The 25,947-nt window shown below is 46.2% G+C and overlaps 1 protein-coding gene across 1 annotated transcript in view; it reads left to right on the forward strand.

The window, feature by feature from the left end:
- The window catches only part of WIF1 (WNT inhibitory factor 1), a 102,031-nt gene extending 87,929 nt beyond the window's left edge, over window positions 1-14,102 (forward strand). The window contains exons 10-12 of the mRNA XM_021718804.1: window positions 9,111-9,206; window positions 9,686-9,781; window positions 13,255-14,102. Of these exons, the coding sequence (XP_021574479.1) occupies window positions 9,111-9,206; window positions 9,686-9,781; window positions 13,255-13,382 (320 nt within the window). The 3' untranslated portion in view covers window positions 13,383-14,102. The remainder of the gene's footprint in view (window positions 1-9,110; window positions 9,207-9,685; window positions 9,782-13,254) is intronic.
- Window positions 14,103-25,947: the final 11,845 nt, after the last annotated feature.

Genomic DNA, 25,947 nt, shown 5'->3' on the forward strand with positions numbered 1-25,947 from the left:
CTCCCCAAGTTGAACAAGAAGAAATCGAGACCCTAAATAGACCAATAACAATCCAGGAAATTGACTATGTCATAAGAAAACTACTTACCAAAAAAAGTCCTAGATCATTTCGCTTTCCAGCAGAATTCTACAAAACATACAAGGTGGAACTGATGTCAATTCTACTGAAGGTATTCCAGGCAATTGAGAAAGATGGAACTCTCCCCAAATCATTTTACAAAGCTAACATCACAATGATACTCAAGCCAGGTAAAGATTCAACAAAGAAAGAGAACTGTAGGCCAATATCCTTGATGAACATAGATGCTAAAATTCTTAACAAGATCCTAGCAAATTGATATCAACAACACATCTCAAAAATCATCCACCATGAACAAGTAGACTTCATCCATGGGATGCTGTGCTGGTTCAACATTTGTAAGACCATAAACATATTTAAATACATCAACAGATGTAAAGTCAAAAACCACATGATTATATCATTAGACATGGAAAAAGTTTTTGATAAAATCCAGCACCTTTCTTGATAAAAACCCTTGAACATCTAGGCATAGATGGAACATACCTCAAAATAGTAAAAGCCTCAGCCAGGCCTATCCTAGAATGGAATTCTCCTATTGTGACTGACATCCAGACTCTGCCCTGGTTTGTCTTTCTCAGTCATGCCCCAGCTGTATGGGTCTGACATTCAGAGGATTGCTGGGGAGGAGGGGTTTGGGTCAGCCCTGGACTCACCACTGATCTCTTCATATGGGGGGCCAGCCCCCCAAAAGAGATTTAGAGGGTCCCTGGAAGGTGGGGCAGTGTTGGCGAGCATTCTGGAGAAATAAGGAGAAAGAAAGAGACTGGACTCTGTCTAGTGCAGAAGCTGATTCTGTAGTAGGGATAGATATTAAAAGAAAGAAAGATGGAGGGATAAATATAATGAGGAAGAAAGAGAAAGAAAGAAAGTGGACAACTGTTCAGTAAAATGAGCAGAAGCCATTTATTGGGACCAACCGTGAGTCTTTTATCCCAAATTTTCACATGTTAAATCACAAGACTTTCATGTGAACACAAAGCCAGGTAGGTGAGGCGCATCCCCCCCACCAGGTGTTTTCCCAAGCATGAGGAAGGACAATCCCAAAATTATCTCACTGTTCCTTATGCTCGGTTTATGTTCTTCAAAAGCAATACAACAGTTTTTACATCATAAAATCCTAATAATCAATAACTTCTAAAACTTATGCATACCCAACACCTAATGACTGACTTAAATCCTAATACCTTTCTATTCTGTGCTAACTTTACCTGTACTATAAAAAACTCTTAATTATAGGTCAGACCAGTTCCTAAAGAATGTGGCCCAGTCCAAAGATCACGCTGGGCCATTTCCAGGAACAATTGATTATGATCTCTTAACAAAATGGCTATTCTAAAATCCTATGTATCTGTCTTAATTTCTATAAAAGTTTCTAATTCCTAATCCTGATATATGAGGCTGATCATCAGCAATAAAGCTTCTAAAATAAAACCCAAACACAAACTGTAATTGTACTAAAGCCAAAATCACAATTAGTAGAAGGTGGGAACAATGAAATTTCAAAAGTTAGCTGTATTCTTCTAAAACCTTATAGTATCATGTTTGATCATGCTTGGACTAACATAATTCCCTGACGTAGCATGACCTATTAGAAAATACTTTCTATGAATTCAGTTTCTGTTATAAGTAGAAAAAACTTACACTAATTGTAACTAAAGAACCGTATTAAAAGAAAGCAGCCCAGCCCCAAATGAACGCTGGGCCCTTAGGGATGTGGCCCAGCCCAAAGTTCGTGCTGGGCCATTTCTGGTAACCCTAGATAACCATCTCATGCTGGAAACAGCTCTCTAAATGTATATACTAATTCTACAAATATATTTTTAAATCTTATAAAGAAGCTTGTATCACGTATAAGGCTCCCAAATGTGATCTGAGTTTGAACGTGTTAAGTTTAAAGCCGAAACCGCAGTCTGTGAGAAGCGGGAACAATGGATCCCTAGAGTCAGCCATGCCTGTCATATTCTCAGAACTTCATGCTTAGATCGTTAAAATCCCTACCAGTGGGTAATGCTAAACAACAAGGAAAGGAGGAGGGAATGGGCCTTCAGCTCCTGAGCCAGCCTGGTGGTCTCAGGGTCCGCAGCCTGCCTGGATCCCTAACGCTCAGGCAGGCATCCACGGCTGGCTCCCAACACACAGGCAGAACTGAGGGGTGGCTATGGAACTAGAGGCACAGCTGGGGACACAGAGGAACTTTATGGGGGGCTGAATGTGTCTTGTGTCTTGATTGGTGAAGTGTCACATGACTGTTTGCACTGAAAGTTAGTTGAGGCTGGGCACGGTGGCTCAAGCCTGGAATCCCAGCACTTTGGGAGGTCGAGGTGAGAGGATTGCCTGAGCCTGGGGTCCGAGACCAGCCTGGGCAACTTAGTGAGACCTCGTCTCTACAATATATAAAAAAATTAGCCAGGCATGGTGGCATGGGTCTGTAGTTCTGGCTACTTGGAAGGCTGAGGCAGAAGGATCACTGGAGCCCAGCAGGTCAACGCTGGGTTGACTGTGAGTGTGCCACCACTGCACTCCAGCCTGAGCAACAGAGCTAGACTCTGACTCAAAAAAAAAAGTTAGTTGAGACTGTGGGCGGTGGTTCACACCTGTGATTTCAGCTCTTTGGGAGGCTGAGGCAGGAAGATTGCCTGAGCCCAGGTTTCAAGACCAGCCTAGACAACCTGGCAAGACCTCATCTCTACAATAAATCAAACAATTAGCCAGGCAAGGTGGCTCACGCCTGGAATTCCAGCACTTTGAGAGGCCGAGGCAAGAGGATTGTCTGAGCCCAGGGGTTTGAGACCAGCCTAGGCAACCTGGCAAAACCTTGTCTCTACAATAAATCAAAAAATTATCTGGGCGTGGTGGCATGCACCTGTAGCTCCAACTCCTTGGAAGGCTGAGGTGGAAGGATTACCTGGGCCCAGGAGATCGAGGCTGAGGTAGCCATGATTATGCCACTGCACTCCAGCCTGGGCATCAGGGTGAGACTCTGATGCCAAAAAAAAAAAAAAAAAGATAGTTGAACTGTAAACTTGAGATTGGTGCACGCTATGCCTTCACTATAGGCAAGAAGCTAACTTGTACAGGTGGGATATAGTTCATCATCATATTAGAAGTTAATACACTGTGGCCGGGTTTGGTGGCTCAGCCTGTCATCCCTGCACTTTGGGAGGCCGAGATGAGTGGATTGCCTGAGCCCACGGGTTTGAGACCAGCCTGGGCAACTTGACGAGACCTTGCCTCTACAATAAATAGTAATTTTTTTTAAAAGCAGCCCGGCATGGTAGCATGCGCTTGTAGTTCTGGCTCCTTGGAAGGCTGAGGCAGAAGGATCGCCGGAGCCCAGCAGGTCGACCCTGGGGTGGCCGTGAGTGTGCCGCTGCACTCCAGCCTGGACGATGGAGTGAGACTCCAACTCAAAAAAAAAAAAAAAAAAAAAGAAATCAATACACCACACTGCTTGTCCTGGTCTGCCACCTGCCTGCTGTACAACCGTCAGCAAGCCACACAGCCCCCTGTTGAACTCAGAAATGAGCCAAATCCATCCTAGACGGCTTTATGGCCCAGAAGACAGAGAACCTTGAAAGCACACACCCAGGAAGGAGCAAAAGGAAGTGAACATGTCCCCCAGTTTTTGGAGGTGGCATCTCGTTCTGTCGCCCAGGCTGGAGTGCAGCGGTGCGATCGTAGCTCACTGCAGCCTCGGACTCCTGGGCTCAAGTGATCCTTCCACCTTGGCCTCCGCAGTAGCTGAGACGACAGGCACACACTGCCATATCTGGCTAATTTTTAATCTTTCTTTTTGTAGAGACAAGGTCTCAGTATGTTGTCCAGGCTGGTCTTGAACTCCTGAGCTCAAGTGATCCTCCCGTCTGGTCCTGCCAAAGTGCTGGGACTGCAGGCGTGAGTCACCACACCCGGCTAGCCCTACCTTTCTTGATGTGTGTGGAAGGACAGCTGCTTGGCAATCTCATGTCCTGCTGTGCTGCTTCTGCATGGTGTGTGTTTGGTAGAGCCATAGTTTCTGAAGCTGTAGTGGGTTCAAAATTGAATACTCCCAAGTTCCTATCTTAACTTTCAACCTTTAATTTATTTGTGGGTTTTTGTACCCTAATGAGTAGTAGATGAAGTAACTATATTTTAGAGTTCAAATGAGATACTTCTGAAGCTTCCAAAGAACATGTAATTAGTTGTCTGGATGTGGTTTCTATTCTTATTAATTACCCTTCCCTGATAAAGATCTCTCTGAGCTAACTCCTCTCAGTTCCCCCCTACTTACTCTCAAACTTTGCCTACTCAGTTGGTTTATGTTTATGAACCTTTGTTCATGGGCTCATTTGTCCTCAAAAAAAAAAAAAAAGTATTCTCCTTCATGCCCTTGGGTATACGACCTCTTTGTTGGCAGAGACTATGCTTTTTAATTGTTTTTTGTTGTTGGTGGTCTGTTTTTTCTAACTGCATCAAAAAATGTGGGTCTTTGAAAGCTTCTGATGGACCCTACCGCAGGTTGTATTCAAACCCTTCTAGGAAATTTCCTGTTTCTATTACAGGAACCACATGACCAGGAAAATATGGATGTGGGACTTGAGCTGAAAAGTGTCTCTGAAAGTATGGAGACAAAATGTGTAGTTGGATTATGTGTTTTTATTTTTTGATTAGGCTATAACTTATTAAATGCAACGTGTTCAAACATTGTTGGGTATACTCACAAAGTAGTGTAGCCATCACCTTTGTCAAATTCCAGAACGTCTGCTCATCCCAGAAGAAAGCCTGTGTCTATCAGCAGTCACCTCCCCCCATGCCCCCCTCTCCCAGCCCCTGGCAACCATGAATCCACTTCATCTCTCCCTAGACTTGCTCAGTCTGGACATTTCACGTAAATGAAATGGCACAACACGTGGCATTTTGTGTCTAGCTGGCTTCTTTCACATAGGCTGACCCTAATGGCTTCAAGGATTACTCATGTTGGCGTGTCTATCAGTCCATCATTCCTTTTTATTACTGAATAATATTCCATTGAATGGATACACCACATTTTGTTTATTCATTGATCAATCAATGGACATCTGGGTTGTTTGCATTTGGGGGCTGTTATGAGTAAAGCTGATACAGGCATTTGTGTGCAAGTTTTTTGTATGGACATAAGTTTTCATTTCTTTTGGGTATATACATAGGAGTGGAATTGCTGGGTCATATGGGAGCAGCTTTTTTGAGGAACTGCCAGAATGTTTGCCAAAGTGACTGCACCATGTCACATCCCCACCGGCAATGTATGAGGGTCCCAATTTCTTATTTATTTATTTGTATTTATGAGTCAGAGTCTCACTCTGTCTCCCAGGCTGGAGTGCAGTGGCACACTCACGGCCACCGCAGCCTCGACCTGCTGGGCTCAGGCAATCCTCTCACCTCCACCTCCCAAAGTGCTGGGATGACAGGTATGAGCCACCACGCCCAGCACCAAGGGGTCGCAATTTCTTATTTTCATTTCTCCTGGCTTTTGTCAAGAATGATACCCTCTCAAACTTTATTTTGACTAGATTGTGGAATACATTTGCAGTTAACAAGTAAATCCATGGGTAGAAGTATCTGGACAGATGGTGTGTGCATTCATCTTGTTATTTAAAGCTCATAGATTTCCCAAGAATCTTTAATGAGCCTTCAGTTTAAAAGACCAGACAAATTATTTATGGTGTATTGTTCAAGGATTTTTAGAATGACTTAGTGAGTTCCTCTTCTTATAAAAGTCATCAGTATAAAATATTCTCTGTAAAAAATTTGGAATATTGGAGAAAACAATTAAAAGTCACCCATGCCGGGCTCAGCCTGTGATCCCGCGCCTTTGGGAGGCTGAGGTGAGTGGATTGCCTGAGCCCCCACGGGTTCAAGACCCGCCTGGGCAGCGAGACCTCATCTCTCCAACAAATCAAAACATCAGCCGGGCATGGTAGCGCATGCCTGTAATTCCGGCTACTCGGAAGGCTGAGGCGGAAGGATCGCCGGAGCCCAGCAGGTCGAGGCTGCAGTGGCCGGGAGCGGCCACTGCACTCCAGTCTGGGTGACAGAGTGAGACTCCAACTCAAAAAAAAAAAAAAAAAAAAATCACCCATAATACTAAGACCTAGAGAGGACTGTTGTTGGCACTTGTTGTAAGCCCTTCTATCTTTTTCTTCACAAAGCAGAGTCACAACTTTACGTTATTTGACAATTAAATAGGTGGAAGTAGTCTTAAGTCTATTTTGCCCATATTGTGTTTCGTTGTCCTGACAAGGACTGGTTACAGTAAAAATGCCGACTGTTTAGATATGGTCAAATCTGTCTCCAAGGCGAGGTGGGGTCTCTTTAGGTAGAAGTGTACCATCTCTCAAACTGACTCGGTTTTCCACAGTACTCAGTGGATATAATTTGGCTGCAAGATATTTTCAGGAAAAGAAAGTCAACATCAAAGACACGGCATTCAGAAACTTGAAAGCAATTGGAACTTCATGAATTTTGGCTCCTGTGGTCTTTGTATGAGCTTTGACTTCCAACATCCATTGTCTCCTGCAGTCACCTTTCTGTTGTGTGATGACATCTTCCTGGCTGCCTGAACCCAAGGGTCCTCACTTCCCTCTTGCCAAGAAAACAAAGACCCATGGAGCCAACGACAAGTGTCTCTCCACCCATCGTTCTCTGCATTGTCCTAGTGGCCAAGGTCTCCCCTCACAGAGCATGGGAAAATGTGGGCTCCCCAAGTAGTTCATGTGGGAGTGGTTCACGTGGGAGCAGTTCACGTGTACACCTTTCGTATGTTGCTCTGTCTTTTCTGCCATATAATTATCATCCCACATCTTGCTTGCTTCCAAAAAAACCGGTGCACTGGAGAGTATCATGATAGGATCGGTTTGATGTGAATGTTGGGGTCACGTGTTTCTTTGATGCATATGGAAATTTGAAGTTAGATATTCCTTTCTTTTAGGTAAGAGTTGAGATCTTAACTAAATAGCAAGTGATATTTGTGTATCCAAACCTAGCAAAAAGGGCCCCTTTGGGTTTTCAGTGGTCAATGAAGAGGTGAAAAAGTCTGTTACTTAGGTTATTTTAATACCTGTTTCTAGAACACCTCTGCTTTAGAAAAACCTCAAGGTCGAATGGTATTCCAAGTTCGGAGAGACCCTGACATCCCAATATTGTGTCTGTACTGTCTACACAATGAGTAAATGCTGCCTTGGCCTATTTATATGTGAGGAAAGTCCTTTTAGGCAAGTAAAAGGAGAAATCACATGATTTTCAAGCGGAGTTGACTTCTTGTTTGTCAAGAGCAGCCCTTGTTGGTAAAATGCATGGTTTACCTCTTTCAAAGTATGCTTTGGCCAGAGAAGGAAGGATTTCGAGAATGAGAAGGGGCTTGGCTTAGGATGGAGATTTCATTACATCTCCTTATATACCCAGGGGCCTTGTTCTACTAAAATGAAGGGAGAAAAAAAAAAGACTCCAGACTTCCCCACCTGACGCCGATGGCTGTTGGCTGTCTCTGTCTGCCATTCTGCCAGTCTCAGGAAGTGTTTCCAGCTCTGGGTGGACAGTCCTTTACTGTCTGCTTCTTCAAACCCTTCAGCTTCAGGATAGCAAATTCTTGAAGGCAGAGGGAGAATGAACAGCTCCTGGAACAAGAAGGGAGAAACCACTGCATAATTTTTTACATCCCACATCCTTGCCCAGCTCAGCTCTAAAATTCTGCGCTTCAAAGATCACTGGCGGATGCCAGCAATACTCACTCAGCACAAGGAAAGAAAAGAAAGAATGTGTGTCCCTGGGGTCTGAGATGGCCTAGGACAGCGCACTGTGTGGCCCTAGGCACCTTTTGTGCTGGGCTCAGCCCTGCAGCCCACCCTCCCCTCCGGCCACCACCCCAGCAGTCTGTTCTGTGCCTGGGAGTGGACCACGCCCCCAACCCAACCACACCACACTCTGCTTCCACCTGAAACTTCTCTGAATCCTGATGAAACCCATCCTGCGCTCACACAGTGGCAATAGGGATACGGGAGGGAGTTATCAGCCCAGGGGCATCGCTTGGCGTTGGGAGACAGTGGTGGGAGTAGACGCAGATGAATTAATCCTCCCTGCTCCTTCTTTCGGGCAACTCTAAGGTGCAGTCCAGGGGGCCTCACAGGGTCCAGCAGGGCAGAGCCCAGTTGCCCACAGTGACCCTGCCTCCCCCAGCACACTCCTGTGTTGCCCTTCCTGCCTTCCCTGTTTCTTCCCATCCTTCTCTTCCTGCTTCCTGGAGTCACATCCGCGAATACGCTATCTGCATACAAGTCCTGCTTTCTGGAGAATCCTAGGCTAAGACGGAGGTCGCCAGGTACAGGTGTAGACCTGCTTTCAGAAAAAGTGACCTTCAAAGAGCGAAGCTCGGGGACAAGACCATTTAGAGGGTCATTCACGTCTTAACTTTTAGTAAGGTATCTCTTAAATGACAAGGATTTGTGGGTCAGTTAAAAGATTATTCTCTTTATGCATAAGTAATATAAAGGCCGGGTGTGGTGGCTCATGCCTATAATTCCAGAACTTTGGGAGGTCAAGGCAAGAGGATCATTTGAGCCCAGGAGTTCAAGACCAGCAACATAGCAAAGGCTCATCTCCACAAAAAATTAACCGGGCATGGTGGCGCATGCCTATAATCCCAGCTACTAGGGAGGCTGAGGTAGAAGAATCCCCTGAGCCCAGGAGGTCAAGTTTTGGTGACCCATGATCATGCCACTGCCCTCCAACCTGGACCACAGAGTGAGACCCCAACTAAAGAAAAACAAGTAATATAAATATATCATTTTGATGACACATTTATTATGGGAAAAGATATGTATCCAAAAACACCTGTCTGTTGCAAAAACAAAATTCAAACAATGTGCAAGCTAGGGTTGGTTTGAAACAGGTGGAAATAACCACCACTTGAAGGCAGTTATCCTCTACAAGCCTTGCAATTCCCTTGAAAAACGCAATCACCTCGGAAGAAAGCACTGGGTTCCTCCTGACTGATTTGCCTTCCTGTCTTTTTCAGGCAAATGCCCACAGCCCTGCCGCAACGGAGGGAGATGCATTGGTAAACGCAAGTGCAAGTGCCCCAAAGGTTACCAGGGAGACCTCTGTTCGAAGCGTAAGTCCCACGCGTGGTCCACCTGGGTCGTGCAACGGCTAACCTAGCTGCTGTCCCCCGTGTCACTGCTGGCCCACTCGCGCGGCACGGCACTGTGCCCCACGGACTCCCGTGCTCCCTTGGTGTGGATCGAAGGCATTACTTGACATCCACGCATGGACAAACGCTCACACCCACTCACACGTGCAGGGGAAGGCTTTAGCCTTTCGGGGTTCGCTGAAGGAAGGTAAGTTTCTACTGGCCGCAGCTGCAGAATCCTGCTGAACGTCATTTGTGAATGAAAAGCACCAAGCTTCGTTTAAGCTCCCTCTCAGGACTTTTCCCAAAAGTTCAAAACTGGTTTATAGTTGGAGATTGACTTAGGGGGAAAAATAAAATTAACAGATGAAACCAAAACTGTCACATTCTAGAGAACTGCAGGAAAAGCAGCCATGTCCTTCTGCTTTTTAAAAAAATCTTTTTATCTCCTTTGCTTCTAGCTGTCTGTGAGCCTGGCTGCGGTGCACAGGGGACCTGCCACGAACCCAACAGATGCCAGTGTCAGGAAGGCTGGCACGGAAGACACTGCAATAAAAGTGAGTGGGGCCGGAAAGGGAGCCGGCCGCTTCTGCTTCTTGGCTCCAAAGACTCATAGCCAGGAACTCAGGCCACTTTCCGTTTCATTAGACGCAACTGCTTCCCTGCCTCTTCCTCCTACAATCTTCTTCCTCCCTCTAAACTTTAGAGTCTGAGCTTTAGAGTGTAAAGAGTAATACATCATTGCGAGGTACCACTGATCTGTCAACTATCACAGATATCTTCCGGGTTAAATTAGTGATACAGATTGACTGGACAGTATGTTAACAGTATGTTAACCATGAAAGAAATGATATGTGGAGTTGAGATTTTAAATCAAATGCAGAATCAGGACCTGCTTGCCTCTGATTTTATGGTTCATGATTTATCAACTAGGGTATAGAACCTGAAGCATTTTGGTTTTGAAAATCTTTACATCAGACTGGGCATGGTGGCTCATGCCTATAATCCCAACACTTTGGGAGGCAGAGACAGGAGGATCGCTTGAGCCCAGGAGTTTGAGATCAGCCCAGGCAACTTGGCGAGACCTCATCTCTACAATAAATCAAAAATTAACCAGGCATGGTAGTGCATGCCTGTGGTTCCGGCTACTTGGAAGGCTGAGGTGGAAGGATTGCCGGAGCCCAGCAGGTCGATGCTGGGGTGGCAGTGAACATGCCACTGCGCTCCAACTTGGGTGATAGAGTAACACTCCAACTCAAAAAATAAATAAAAAATAAAATCTTTACATCGGACTGGGTGTGGTGGCTCATGCCTGTAATCCCAACACTTTGGGAGGCAGAGGCAGGAGGATTGCTTGAGTCTAGGAGTTTGAGATCAGCCTGGGCAACATAGTGAAACCTCGTCTCTACAAAATAAAAAATGAAAAAATTAACCGCGCATGGTGGTGTGCACCTGTGGTACAGGCTACTTTGGAGGTGGGGGTGAGAGGACCACCTGAGCCCAGAAGGGTGAGGCTGCAGTGAGCTATGATTGTGCCACTGCGCTCCAGTCTGGGTGACAGAGTGAGACCCCCACTCAAACAAAACAAAAGTTGGCAGGGCATGGTGGCTCATACCTGTAATCCCAGCACTTTAAGAGGCTGAGGCAGAAGGGTTGCCTGAGCCCAGGAGGTCAAGGCTGCGGTGAGCCATGATCATGCTAACTGTACTCCAGACGGGGCAACACAGTAAGACCCTGAAACAACCCACAATTCCAGATAGTGTCTCTCATATTGTGTCTCCAAAATAATGGATACAAACTGATCAAATCACTTCATCAGACGTTTTTCTAGAGCTGTGGTCTCCAGAGAGCAGTGCCTAAATCCCAGTGAGTGTGAGGTTATCAAGGGGTGCTGAGGGCAGGCACTAGTTTTAAAATATTTTTATATTGTATTCATAGACACATATACATTTAATATGAAAATAGTTCTATTTCTTTATTGCAGTCTTTCTCATTTTTACATTTTACAACGTTCGCGTTGTATTTGTCTAGTGGCTACATAGTGCGTTTATATGCGGGGCTACACCTTTATTCATTTTGAGGTAGGTTGGTGTCTGGCCTAGGCTACATTAAACCGTGAATCGGATTCCTTCTCACCCACTGAGTTGACGGATGTGTGGTTCCATTGGCCTCAGGGGTCCATAGTTGACTCAGAAGTGCAGCTGTTCTGGAAAACAGCCCCTCACCCAGTGGCCACGCAGAGGCCTGTGGGAGCCCCACCGTTTTTAGAGCCGCTTTGGGAAAGAGTAAACCAGACCCTTTGTGCCTCCCCCCCAGCTGCCTGCACGCAAACCCTGAGGCTGGTCCCAGAATCAAAGTCGCTGCCCAGAAGTCTCGGGCCTGGGTCAGACCACACATCCTATATTCGGTTACAAAGGTCTTCTTGGACTCACATCTGGGTGGGGATGGCCAAGAAGGGGGCTTGAGGGCACTCTCCCCTCTGAGGCGTCCAGCTACTCTCCCTCTCCTGCCGTTGACCTGCCTCCCCCGGACCCGGGCAGTGCATGCCAAGGAGGTGCCCAGGTGCTCCGTGGAGATGCAAGGGCACCTTCTGGGAGAGGCCACCCAGCCTTCTATATATCAGCCACGAGACTCGAGCTGAGGGCACTGAGTTTATTTTGACTGGAGGGAGGTAACGAGAAAGCTCTGGGGCACAGAGTTCTGCTAAGTACATACTCCCAGTGGGGTGACATATTGGGTCCCAGGAACCATTGTGGGGCACAGGATCCCGGAGCTGGCCCTGCCCACGGAGGCTCACCCTCCCAGCTGCAGGCTTGGGCTTCACGGGTGGGTGGTGGTCCCAGCGGCACTGTGGGGCTCACTCCAGCTTCCAGATGGCTCCACTTCAGGCCACTCCAGACACTGCTAGCCTCCATGCCGACAATTCAGAGAAACACTCAGAGCCAGGGTTCCGCTCAGCAGCCGGTTCATGGCACGCGTGCGTTTCCAAAATGCAAGAAACGAATGCCTGACTTTACACGGCCGCACCAGGAGACAGAGGCAGATTTTTAAATGGCGTTTGCTGCCTTAGATCAGTTTTAGGAAATCTGAAAGGAGTCAGTGCCCCCAGCGTCTCCCCAAGTTCATGAGGAAGAGGCAGGGAGGTTGTATAGCTCAGTGTTGTATTCCACGCAGAGCCGAGCTGGCAACAGACGCTCGCCTTGACCAGAACTCACAAGTCCCCACTGACGAGGAGCCAGTTCAGACCATAACCCTTTCCCTAGCGCATTAATGGAAGTCCTTAATTTTTACAAGATTCCCATCTTGTGTGAGTGAAATAGCCACACCCAATCATGTGGCTTTTATGAAGCATGGGGTGGTTACATTGAGCTGTCACTGTAAGCGAGGCTGGCTTTGCAATACAGTGAAAAGCATCAAGGGCCAAATTATCTGCAGAAGCATTCAAAACCTCGGCACAAGGTCCTTACCACTGTCCCTTCAGTCACATGCAACCCAGACTTTGCGTCGAGAGTTTCTGCATGGAGGCTGGGCATGGTGGCTCACGCCTGTAATCCCAGCACTTTGGGAGACCAAGGAGTTTGAGATCAGCCTGGGCAACATAGCCCAGATCCAGTCTCCAAAACAATAAAGTATTTAACCAGATGTGGTGGTGCGCACCTGTAGTCCCAGACACTCAGGAGGCCAAGGCAGGAGGACCCCCTGAACCCAGGATGTCAAGGCTGCCGTGAGCCATGATTGTGAGACCCTTTCTCTAAAAAAAAAAAAACAAAAAAAAGTGTTCCGCATGTCCAAAATCTATATGAATGGGAAACGCAATGGAAGCCAGACTTGAGGGTGTTAATAAAGTGGGTTTCTGTTAACAAGGTCTTGAACCTGTAACATGTCTTCATGCGAGTAACTTTGTGTGGCCGCTGTGGTCTTTCCCTCTGGGTTGAAAAGGCAAAATGGATTTCATTGGAATGGAGAAGAATTCGCTCGAAGAGCCTGTTTGTGTCATTTCTTCTGTTTTAAACTGTGAATAATTTTGCAGGGTACAGAGCCAGCCTCACACACGCCCCGAGGCCAGCAGGCACCCGGCCCCAGCAGCACATGTCTCCATCTAAAAAGGCTGAGGACAGGCAGGACCCACACCCAGCTGAATCCAATTACATCTGGTGACGCCCGGCATCTGAGACGCTTTAAGTTCCACCAGGTTCACAGCCTTCGTCAACCTTTCATGTGTTGGACGTTCGGATAATGTTCATTACACTTAAGAATACTGGCCTGAATTTTATTAGCTTCATTATAAATCACCGAGCCAATATTTACTCTTCCTTTTAAGTTGTCTAAGTGCGTCTGGCATGATGGGGTAGGTTTTCTCGTTTCAGTGCTTTGGGACAGATTTTATGTGACGTCTGTTGATCAGGTTAAAATTTTATCTTTTCAGTGTGTAGTCGGCAGATAGTTTCAAACTTACAATGCATTTGTGGTGTCCAGGGGCTGAAAACATAAGAGAGGTTAAATCGGACAAAAATGCATGCATACATCGTTGGATGAAGCAGTTAATAGCATTGAAGCTACAGCATTTTAAATTGTATTGTCATATATTTGGATGCTTGTCATGTTTCTTAACTGCCCCTGTTTTTTTAAACTGTCAGTACAATATATTTTGACCTTAAAATTATTCCAGAGTATTCAGTATTAAAAAAAAGTACGCTGTGGTAGTGGCATTTAAACAATATAATATATTGTAAACACAATGAAATGGGGGATATAATGTATGAATTTTTTGTATTGGCTTGCAGCGATATAATATATTGTAAACCAAACAGCTCTTACGTGATAAACATTTTATACTGTTTGTATGTATAAAATAAAGGGGCTGCTTTCATTTTCTGAGTGTTGTGTGGAGTGGTCTTTGCATGTGCTACCTTATGGAAATGATGTTGGTTGCAGTTTTGTCGCAGTTAATACTTCAAAGTACTATTAAAAAGGTAAGATGGACCAGGCATGTGGCTCACACCTGTAAACCCAGCACTTTGGGAGGCTGAGGTGGGAGGAGCTCACCAGCCTTAGAGTTCAAGACCAGCCTGGGCAACTTAGGAGACTTCATCTCTTAAAAAAAAAAACATATATACATATATATGTATATATATATAATATTTACATAAATGTCAATCATATCTATAAATCAAATTTTTGGTATAGTCCTGGCTACTCAGGAGACTGAGATGGGAGGGTTGCCTGAACCTGGAGGGTCGAGGCTTTGGTGAGCCATGATCATGTGGGTGACAGAGTGAGACTCTGACTCAAAAACACACAGAAAAGGAGATGCATCCTCTGCCTGACTCAGCCCCACAGCCTCGCCCTCCTGCCCAGCTTTCTGCCCTGCGGCTGAGCCAGACTGTACTCTGTTGTCACTGGCTGCGATGCTCCGACATAGGCCAGGTCTTAGCCTGTCCTTCCAAGAAGTTCAGTCCCACGAAAATGTGTCACGTATCCCTTTGGTGAAAGACATCTGAATGTCACAAATGAAGAGGGCTACCATGCACTGAAAACCAGTCGGTTCCTAAGTATATTGTGTGTGTTACCTTGCAATCCTAAGAGCCAGGTACTGTCGTGCCCTCTTACAGATCAGAAACCCGAGGCTTGGAGATAGCAGTGTACTAAGGTTTCACGTGTCGGGGACAGGGTTTGAATCCATGTCCTCTGGCTTCAGAATGTTCTCAGGGGCTGGTCACCCTCCTCGTTCTCAGCAGACACAGTCAGACACAAAACCCCACTAATCCCCAAGGGCAACTCTTTGACACGTGTTCCTTCTGCTTCCACAGGAGGGTGGACTTTTCAGATGACCCACAGGTTTTCTTCCACTGGGGTGTGGCGTGATCAGTCATGTGACGTGGAGAGGTGGCCTGCGCCCAGGAAGGGCTTGGGAGAGACAGAGGCAAGGGAGAAATACGGAGGACACAAAGGCAAAAGGAAAGAAAGGCCAGACAATAAAACGGGTGGGGGCAGGGTTAGGACAAAGGCACACAGAGCTGCTCCCCCTGGACTGGCAGGCCTCCCCTGGGCTCCGAACTCTGCTCTGGTCATGGCCAAGAGAAGGCCATGACTGGGTGTGAGTCCTGAAGACCACGGGCCACGTCGTCAGCTTCTCACCCCCTCTCCGGGCCGCCTGTCTCCAACCCTTCAATTCTATCCGCCCCACCCACCCCTGTCAGCAGACAAAAACTCCCATTAAGTCCAGCTAAGCCACTCCACGGGCAGTTCACCGAGGACATTGTCCCTTGAACCTGGTCCTTGAAGTCCCTGAGCCCTACGTGTGTCTTCTTAAAGTCTTCCTTTCAGCCACATGCACTCTCCCTGAAAGTTTTGGTCAGTAGATTTTTTTTCCCCATTTCCTTCCATGTCCAATGATCCTTATGACACGATGTTATTTTACTTCTTATTTTTGAAATGTGTTTTTCTTTTATTGATACATTTATATATATACATATATAGCAAGTATAAAGAGAGAAATAGGAGGACACATGAGGCAAAAATAAAGGCTAGACAATAAAATATATAATTGTATACAATTGACACATAAAGTGATGTATATAATTGATATATATAAAACATTGCTATATATATCAGTTATGTATGTAATTTGCATATAATGGAGTACATGTGAGTGTTTGTTACATGCAAAGAATGTATAATGTTCAAGTCAAGGTCATTGGGGTCTCCTCCACCTTGGAGCAAGCTCACCTTGAGTGTGCATCATTTTTACGTGTTGGTGCCATCTCGAGTCCTCCCTTCTGGTTACTTTCTGAAATATGCACGACAGTGTGCTGAGTCTGGTCACCTCATCTGTCCCTCACTGTCCTTCCTTTGTTCCCTGTCTCGGTCATCAGCATCCCTGTCCAGGTTCCTCTCCATTCTTACGCTACCTTCAGCCGGCCATCTTGTCCCCCGCTTAGATCCAGAATCCCCCTTGCGTCCTGGCTGTCCTCTCTGACCTGAAACCAGTTCTGATCCAATCCTCTCTTCTGTTTACCAGTGGTATCCTGAGGGGTGTGTGTGCGCTTCAGGGAGTTCAGAAAACAGCCTCTTCGATAAGTGAAGAAGTCATTAGAGCTTCTGTTTATGTTTTATCTCTTACTTTTAATGTTTCTAGTTTTTGTCGTGCACATATTAGCACAGTTATCCACACAAATAAACAGTGGTCATACCTAGAGCTGTGTGTTCCAAGTCTTCTAATAGAGTCTGAACGTATTCCTTCCAGCTGTGTGTTGTGTCTATAACCAACCTTTCTTCTTCCCCTGCCCCCCACCCACCAGCCTAGTCTGGTGTCTACCTTTCTACTCTCCATGACACCATTTTAGATTGACACGTTAGGTGTGGTCCCAGGTGCCTTAGCCCTTACTCCAGATCAAACTGAGAGCACAGACATGTCTTCTTTGGGTTCTCCTAAAGGTCAGAGCGTCATGTTATACACGGCGCTGTCAGTATTACGGGCAGGGAAATCACAGACAGGACTATTTCGTTTCACGTTCTTCAAGAAGGCACAGATATCCACTGTAAAGTGCAGTTTTAAAAAAGCGTTTCTACCAGGGTAGTGGAGGAGAGGGAGTCTGGCAAGGTGAGCAATTTTTAAATTGGGTAAAGGAGGAATGTTGCCATTTTAAAAGAATGTCCTTAGGCAATAAGAAACAAGGAAAGAAAAGAGGGAAAGGCAGAAATGACTATTAAGACCGGAGTTTTGCTGCAGTAATACTTGGGTGGTTTATGCGAGTGGTGCAAATATAAGAATTTAATAAGAATACTGGATAAATGTCCAAAGGCTCAATGTAAAAAACAAGAAAAAAGAGAAACCTTATACAGGAAACAGACATGAACTAGAGTAGTCAGGTGTTCAGTAAGATCTTTTAAAACTGATATAAACTCCAAATGTCAGTCGGTTTTGCACCTGTTTGCCGGTTTAATGTTGATAAGAGTACACAAATTACAAATGAAAAAATAAGTTTTGTTCCACTTTTGGCACTGTGGGACTCTTCACGGGCAACAGAGCTGCCTTTCTCCTAATCAGGCTCAGCTTTCATGGCTACTGAAATTGCCTGACGTTTCCGGAAAGTCCAAACCTAGCAGAGGTCCGTGGGGGTGGCAAGGAGAAGGCACCAGATGACAAATACTCTGCAAACCCATGGGAAGGTTGTTGAGAGGCGATTTGCCGCGGGGGCACTCCTCAGCTTCCTGCTCTTGAGGACCGAGGAAAGGCCAGCCCGGAGCCTGGCTCTGAGGCTGGATGGGGAGGGGAGAGGAGGTGCATGGCTGGGAGAGAAGAACACGAAGATGGCAGAGCCCACGCCTGCTCGTGTTCACAAGGACCGGCTACGTCACTGGAGGAGCCCAGGGAAAAACAAAAAGGTCGGGCCCTTGTTCAGAGAGTATGAAGGATGTCAAGATGGGGACAACAGCGTGAACCAAGCATGGGATCCTTCCTACAGCTGGCCCTGTGCCCCTGCACCGCTCAGGCTCCCAACCCAAGACCAGCTCGTACAGTGGCCAGTTTTTCGCCCTTGCGTGGGGAAGTTTAGGCAAAATGCAAAACACTCCCGCCGCCTGGACCCTGACCAGGTGAGCGCCTCCTTGGCCTTTCCCGCTTCTGCCATGGGAAGCCAGGCCTTGTGTGTAAACGCGTCATGCGCCCACGGACCGGTGCAGTCGACGACCACTTACTGAAGGTCTCCTGAGTTAATATTGCAAACACAACATTTGGAAGGAAAGGAGAGAGCAAACGAAGGGGACGGGGTTTATCTGCTTTAGCTTTACTCCAGCCTGATTCTCTGGACCTCACTTCCTGCTTCAGAAAGGAAGAACGGGTAGCTTGGTGTAGAGCACAGGGGAAGACGTTTTTCAGAATTCTGAGAGCCATCTGTGTCGACCCAAAAGGTAATTGGGGGTATTCCAACCCATAGCTGCCACTCTTTATCAGAAGACAGAAACACACAGAAACCTGGCAGAGTTGGAACAGTGGACAGTTCACCCCACTCTCAGAAGCTTCGTTCCATGAAAAGCCACATGACACTACCCAGAAGCCCCAAAAGCAAATGTCCCCAAAGCCCAGATTGATCCCGCCTCACTTCAAGGAAACGCCCAACGCTAAGAAGCTCATCTGTGATTTTTTCCCCACTCTGTAAAGATGATGCATTTCAGCCTCAAACAAACCCACAGGTGCTGCCTCCAGAGAAACAGGCCGCCCGTGGGCACCTGGTGGGCAGGGACCCCGTTGGACAGCAGGCCCCAGGAGCCGAGCCCCGGCATTCTGCTGGAATCTCAAGGCACGGGCTTCGCTTTCTGTCACCTGGACATTCTGCCCTGGCGAGTTGCTCTGGATCTCGTGACGGCCTCATCTCTAAACCCAAACCAGACCGAGGGGCTGAGGCGAGGGGAGACTTGAGCCCACAGCACCCTGGCCCTGCATGGAAGGCACCTTTGACCCAAGGATGCAGATGTTGGCTACTCCGTGGCAGCTTGTCTCAATGGAAGTGGCTGAAAATGGAGCGATGAGGATCATGACAGCTGTTGTGCCTTTAGAAGAAGAAAATGACCTCTGAAACAGACCATCAGATGGAAAGGGAGGCACGTCGTAGCCAAGTGTCCACCCCCGTTTTTGCGTGTGCGCCACTCCGAGGTCCGCAGTCCACAGAGGTGCCCTGTTGAGGTTGCTAGCAGGGTGGAGTAACAGGAGAACAAATGAGTTGGCCTTCCACTAGGGAACGTCAGCTCAGTGCCAAAGTAGGAATCCACACTTTCTAGAGGATCTCTCTGTGGAAATTTGGATTCCTAGCCTCTCTGTAAGAGGATGAATAATGCTTTGGAGACGCAGAGGCTGAGGGTGTACTGAAGGTCACATAACCGTCTAGAAGTAGTTACATCCCAAGTGTGGAGAGCCCCAAATTTAAATACTCATTATGGGTTTTTTATTTTCCAAAATAAATTGATCCATTTGTTTCTGGCTTCACTCATATATGAGTATTAGAAATCACTTCTGAAATGGTACATGCCTTTGAACTTTAGATTTAAGCTTACAATTTGTAAAATTCGGCAAAAGGATATATGAGTCTCTTTTTTTTCTTTCTTTTGAGTCTGAGTCTCACTCTGTCACCTAGGCTGGAGTGCAGTGGCATACTCACAGCCACCCCAGCCTCCACCTGCTGGGCTCCGAGGATCCTTCCACCTCAGCCTTCCAAGTAGCAGGGACTACAGGCTTGCGCTACCATGCCTGGCTAATTTTTCTTTTTCTTTTTTTTTTTTTTAATGTATAGACAAGGTCTCGCCAAGTTGCCCAGGCTGGTCTCGAACCTGTGGGCTCAGGCAGTCCACTCTCTTCGGCCTCCCAAAGTGCTGGGATGAGCCACCGAGCCAGGCCTGAGACATGGGTCTTATAATGAGTTCATTTCTGAGGCCCTTAAGTGGCATCTAGCATTTAGGGAGCCCGTGGGAATTACTGGTGAAAGTGCTTCAAGTCGGCCGCCTGCGGTGTGTGTTTCGGGTGACTTGGTCAATTCCGGATCTCTGCGTTGCTGCTCAAGTATCACTCAGCTTTAAATCAGGGATGGAGGTGGTGGGCAGAGAGCCAAAGGTCACGCCTGAAGACGGCAGGGAGCACGGGGTGCCAGGCAGAACAGACTGGGCGTGCAGAGACCCCGCCCTCGGCCTTCCCACCTGCTGGCTGAGGGACTACCCTCAGGAGCCCCAGACGGTGCTCCTTCAGCCGCATGCCGCCCTGCTTGCGCCCCTCTCTGGCCTCTTTCTTCATTACTCACAGTTGGCTCCCAAAATGGTCTCAATGCATCCAGCACTGTGGTAAGAAGATGGGGGTTCGAGACCAGCCCAAGCAACTCAGGGAGACCTTGTCTCTACAATAAATCAAAAATTAGCCAGGTATGGTAGTGTGCGCCTGTAGTTCCAGCGACTTGGAAGACTGAGGTGAAAGGATCGGGGCCCGGCAGGTTGGTGCTGGGTTGGCCGTGAGTGTGCCACTGCACTCTAGCCTGGGCGACGGAGGGAGACTCCAACTCAAAAAATAAGAAGAAGATGGGGAAATGCCCAGGTCCTGCATTTAGCCACCAATTCAGTGCTGTTCCTGGGTGCCCATGCCCTCAGATTTGAGCCTCTTGCAAGATTAATTAATCTTCCCTGAGGACAAGACAGGGTGGCCCTAGGTTAGTGCTAGTGCTAGGATAATACAGGAATATAACTACTTTCAGCTCACTAGTCATAATAATAGCAGTACTAATGTGTGAACACTGACATACCATTTGCTGCATGCCAGGCCTTGTTCAAAGTTCTTTATATACATTAATTTAAATGAGCTGGAGTCCGTGTATACCAGCCCATGAGAGAGAATCAATTGTTAATTTTTTAGGAAACAAATGAGCCAACTGTTAAACTCAGCAATTATTAAACGTTAAATTAGGCTGAACTCAGTGGCTCAGCCACTTTGGGAGGCTGAGGCAGGTGGATTGCCTGAGCCTGTGGGTTCAAGACCAGCCTGGGCAACTTGACAAGACCTCATCTCAACAATAATTTTTTTTTTTTTTTTTAGTTAGCCGGTTGTGGTAGCATGCTCCTGTAGTTCTGGCTACTTGGAAGGCTGAGGCGGAAGGGTTGCCAGAGCCAAACAGGTCAACGCTGAAGTAGCTGTGAGCATGCCACTGTGCTCCAGCCCGGGCAATGGAGTGAGACTCCAACTAAAAAATAAATAAATAAATAATATGAACTCAATTAAATACATTATTTTAAAAATAATAAAAACTCAAAACCAACCTCTTCCTAAGTATTTTACTTTATGTTACTATTATCTACACTCTTGAGGTTATTTACAGCTGTTGTTTCTATGTAGAGGAAATATTGTATCATGGTATGCAACAGTGTATCCCTTCCCAACTCCACACTCAGTGATGCTGTGTTGTAGCTTAAAAATCAGCTATGAAAGGAGTATTTACACCACAGAATTGGGCAAATGCTAAAATCAAGACTGTATTTTTTTCCCCAGAGAGCTTGCTGTTAAACCTTTATTGTTGAATTGTCGCTTTAAAAAAGTATGAGATGTGTACAATTTTTGGTTCCGTTTTACAGATGAAAGGCAATGCACAGTAAGATTAAGTGATGTGCCCAGAGAGCCAGACGGCTAATTAGGGCCAGAGTCAGTATTTGAACACAGCCAAATTCCCGAATCTTGCACTCCTGGTGATTATAGGGAGTCACATTGGTTTGGACACCACAGAAAATAATGTATTATCAAGCAATGGCAGCTATGTCATCGCTCTCCACATGGAAAGAAAAGCACATTCACAATACAGTGAGGGCAAAGAGAGCCACTAGAATGTGGATGGGTGAAAATGAACAACTGACCAGGCATTGTGGCCCACATCTGTCATCCTAGCACTTTGGGAGGCTGAGGAGGGAGGACTGCTTGAAGCCAGGAGCTTGAGACCAGCCTGAGCAATACAGCAAGACCTTGTCTCCATTACAAATAAATTAAATAAATAAGTACACGCCCCAAAAAGGAAATGAACAACTGAATGAGTAAATGAATGCACTTCATTCATAAGAAAGATTTGCACCAAAGCAACTGGACAGCTCTCTGTCTCCTGAACCCAGTCCTATTTTTACCACCTCCAAATACACTGCATTTCAGTTTTTACTCTTGCTCCAGTCAGCTGCCATTTTTAGCAATTGTGTTAGTTTTTTGTGGCTACTATGGCAAATCACTGCAAACTCAGTGTCTCAAAACGATAGAGGCGTATCCCCACAGTCCTGGAGGCCTTAGAGTTAATGTTGGCTTCACTGAACTGAAATCAGGTGTTGTCAGGGTCATGCTCCCTCAGGAGGATCTGGGGAAGAATGTGCCCTTTGCCCCTTCCAGCTTCTGGCAGCTGTTCTGTGTTCATGTGGCCGTCTCCTCTGCAGCTCTGTTCAGTTCTTTGTGCTCTGTCTTTAGTCTAGTAATGATATCGGTGATAGTGTTTAGGGTCCACCCAGATAGTCCATGATGATCTCCTCTTCTCAAGATCTTGATCACCTCCTTTGCTATATAAGGTTACATTCCCAGATCCCAGTAATTATGACGCAAACATATCTTCGGAACCACTTTTCCACCCACTACTGCCATCATCATCGATGACCACAAACCTATGCTGAGATTTAGGGCTTCAGGCAGGAATTTTGTCCTCAGGAAGACCACAGCCTATAGAGGGAGACAGAACTCATACCAGGAAGACAATCACAGGGAAGATAGAATGATGCAACCCCTCTGTCAGTTTCCTTAAAAGTTAGACATAGGCTTACCATGTGAACCAGCAATTCCGCTCCTAGGCTTATACCCAAGAGGAAGGGAAGCACATGTTCACATAAAGACCTGCACGTGAATGTTCATAGCGGCGTGATTCATAATCACAAAAGGTGGAGCAACCCAAATGTCCATCAGCTGGTGACTGGATAAGCACAGTATGGTATAATGAAACAATGGAGCACTATTCAACAGTGAAAAGGAATGAAACACTGATACTTACCACAACATAGATAAAGAATCAACAGCTACACTTGCTTTTCCTAAAATTCCAGACTCATATTATGATCAGCCAACTCCTTTTTAAAAAATGGAACAGAAAAAAAAAATCTCTCGTTGAGAGAAAAACTAGCAAAAATTCATAGTTCCTATAGGAGACAGCCTTTCTGAGAGGAAGCTTGGACCTTGCTCCAGCAGTCTTTTCATGGTCAAGTGATTTCTTTTTGTTTGTTTGTTTGTTTTTGAGTTGGAGTCTCACAGCCACCCCAGCGTTGACCTGCTGGGTCCGGTGATCCTTCCGCCTCAGCCTTCCAACTAACCGGAACTACAGGTGCATGCTACTGTGCCCAGCTAATTTATTTATTGTAGAGATGAGGTCTCACCAAGTTGCCCAGGCTGTTCTCGAACCCATGGGCTCAGGCAATCCCCTCACCTCGGCCTCCCAAATTGCTGGGATTACAGGCTTGAGCCACCGTGCCTGGCCGGTCAAGTGATTTCTTGAATCACTCTAGACCACAGCAAAATTACCAGTGGTTTTAGCCTTTCTGCTTTGATAACAAGGAAGTGGCTTTGGAGATAAACTCTAGAAATGTTTCTTTTCTACAACTACTAGCATTTTTTTAAAAATATTTGAAAGACCTTATAGCAGATTTTAGAAATTAGATACCTACTGTCACGTTGCAGTCTAACAGGATTACAGGTTAGTCTCAAGTCATATGTTATAAAAATGTGAAGGCCATCATCTGGGGAAATACAGCTTGTACAATATGCTCTAATATAATCTTTCTGGGGCCTTAATGTATGATGGTGACGCCATAAGGTTGATGGTGGGTGTTGTGTAGTGGGCAGGGACTGGTGCACAGCAGGAGTGCCAATAAGTGATTGTGGTCATGCTGGTTACAACTATAAAGAAGAAGGGGCCAGGCTCAGCCTGTCGTCCCAGCACTTTGGGAGGCTGAGGCGAGTAGACTGCCTGAGCCTGCAGGTTCGAGTCCTGCCCAGACAACTTGGTGAGACCTCATCTCTAAAATAAATAAAAAATTAGGTGGGCATGGTAGCTCATATGAGTGGTTCCGGCTACTTGGAAGGCTGAGGTGGAAGGATCACCAGAGCCCAGCAGGTCGATGCTGGGGTGGCCATGAGCATGCCCCACCGCACTCCAGCCTGGGCAATGGAGTGAGACTCCAACTCAAAAAAGAGAAAAAGAATGGTAAATAGCCAATAGTCACTTGTAATCCAATCTCATTCGTTAATAATCAGACGAATGCAAAGTTAAACCATAATGGGACGCTTCTTGCCAGCCACTCCACACAGTATCAAGAGTCAGAAAAACCACGAAGCAATGGGAGCACTCACTCACTGCTGGCAAGAATATCAATGGCTTCAACCTATTTGGAGAGGGGTTGCATATTGTACTGAGAAGTTGAACGTACGCATCTGCCCTGACCCAACAATTCCGCTCCTAAGTACATGCCCTAGGGAGGTTCTGCATATAAGGCCCCAGAGATCGTCAGCAAGATGTCTGAAGCAGCGTATTTTCTCACAACAGAGAGATAGAAACAACCCAACTATCCACCGACAGGACCCTGGATAGGTACTACATGGCAGCAAAAAACCAAATGTGTGACAACTGTGGAAATCAAACATCGGTGAATTTTAGGGGTGCAGTTCTGAAGTGCAGAAGATTCCAAGCAGTATGACTCCATTTTCAAAAGGGGTAAAACTAAACAGTATGCCATCTCGGGACACATAAGCAACCAGCCTGAAGAGTGGATTGGTAGGCACACACTGGAACTTCCAAAGAATCAGTGAAGTCTCACTTCTTGAACTGGGTGGTGGGTTCCTGAGTGTCTATTTTATTTCTCTAAATTTATTGTCTTGGAGGCATAAATTACTCCTAATTTTTAAATGAAAACAAATCCTAACATTCAGAAAAATCAGTAGTGAATATTTTCAGGTGAAACCTAGAAGAAGAGATATCAATGGCTAACAAACTGATTTTAAAATTCTCAAATTTACTAGTATTCAAATAATTGTAAAAAATCTTCATTGTAATTTTTTAAAGGGATAGCATTTTTCATCAAATTGGAGATGGTCCTTTAAAATAATACTTAATGCATGTGTTAATGCAGTAAGAGGAACACAGTTATGCTCTGCTGACAGAAACATAAAGCAGAACTTTCTAAAAAGCTGTTTGTCCACAGATAACAGGAAGCCTTAAAATGTGTTCTTTTGGCTCAACAATTCCGTTTCCAAGGACGTATCCGAAGAAAGTCATGAGAGACTTAAAGACTTAGTTTCAATACCTCATGATTCATCACGATCCAAAATGCAAAACCTTGATGCAATCATTCAGCACTTGTTTACTGAGTACCTACTATGCGCCAGGGAGTGTTTTGTGCACCTGCAATACATCCACGAACAAGACTGGCAAGAATTCATGGAATTTACACTACAGTAGAAGAAATAGATAGCAAACAGTTAATAACTAAAAGTAAATTGTGCGTGTTTTAAAAAGAGAAAGAAAATTTTTGTTAGACAAAAAGAATAAGCTCAAATGACCTCTTATAGAACATGGTGACTATAGTTAACAACAATGAGTTGTACCCTTAAAGTTTACTAAAAGTTGCCAGGGGCAGTGGCTCATGCCTGCAATTCCAGCACTTCAGGACACTGAGGTAAGAGGACTGCTTGAGCCCAGGAGTTTAGTCCAGCCTGGGCGCCATAGTGAGACCTCAACACTTAAAAAAAAAAAACTTAGCCAGGCATAGTGGTGCATGCTTTTGGTCCCAGCTACTCAGGAGGCCGAGGCAGAAGGATCACCTGAGCCCAGGAGGTGGAGGCTGCAGGGAGCTGTGACTGTGCCACCGCACTCCAGCCTGGGCAACAGAAGGAGACCCTGTTGCAAAAAAAAAAAAAAGACTGAAAGAATAGATTGTAAGTGTTCTCATCACCAGCAAATGATAAAATGGTAACTACATGTGGGACAGGGAGAGAGGGAAAGAGATCAGGAACGGCAGAAAGAAGGATGGGAGGAACAGTTTGCTTCAGGAAGAAGCTGATGCCCGCCAAGACTCGAAGGAAGAGAGGTGTCTGGGCGGCGGGTCCTCGGGCTTCTGGGTGTGCAGAGCGGCTGACGCAAAGGCCCAGGGCCACCGCCTGCCTGGTGATGAGGGGAGCAGTGGG

This window comes from Carlito syrichta, unplaced genomic scaffold (genome assembly GCF_000164805.1).
Source record: "Carlito syrichta isolate Samal-C Ts95f unplaced genomic scaffold, Tarsius_syrichta-2.0.1 Scaffold313519, whole genome shotgun sequence".
Taxonomy (NCBI): Eukaryota; Metazoa; Chordata; class Mammalia; order Primates; family Tarsiidae; genus Carlito; species Carlito syrichta.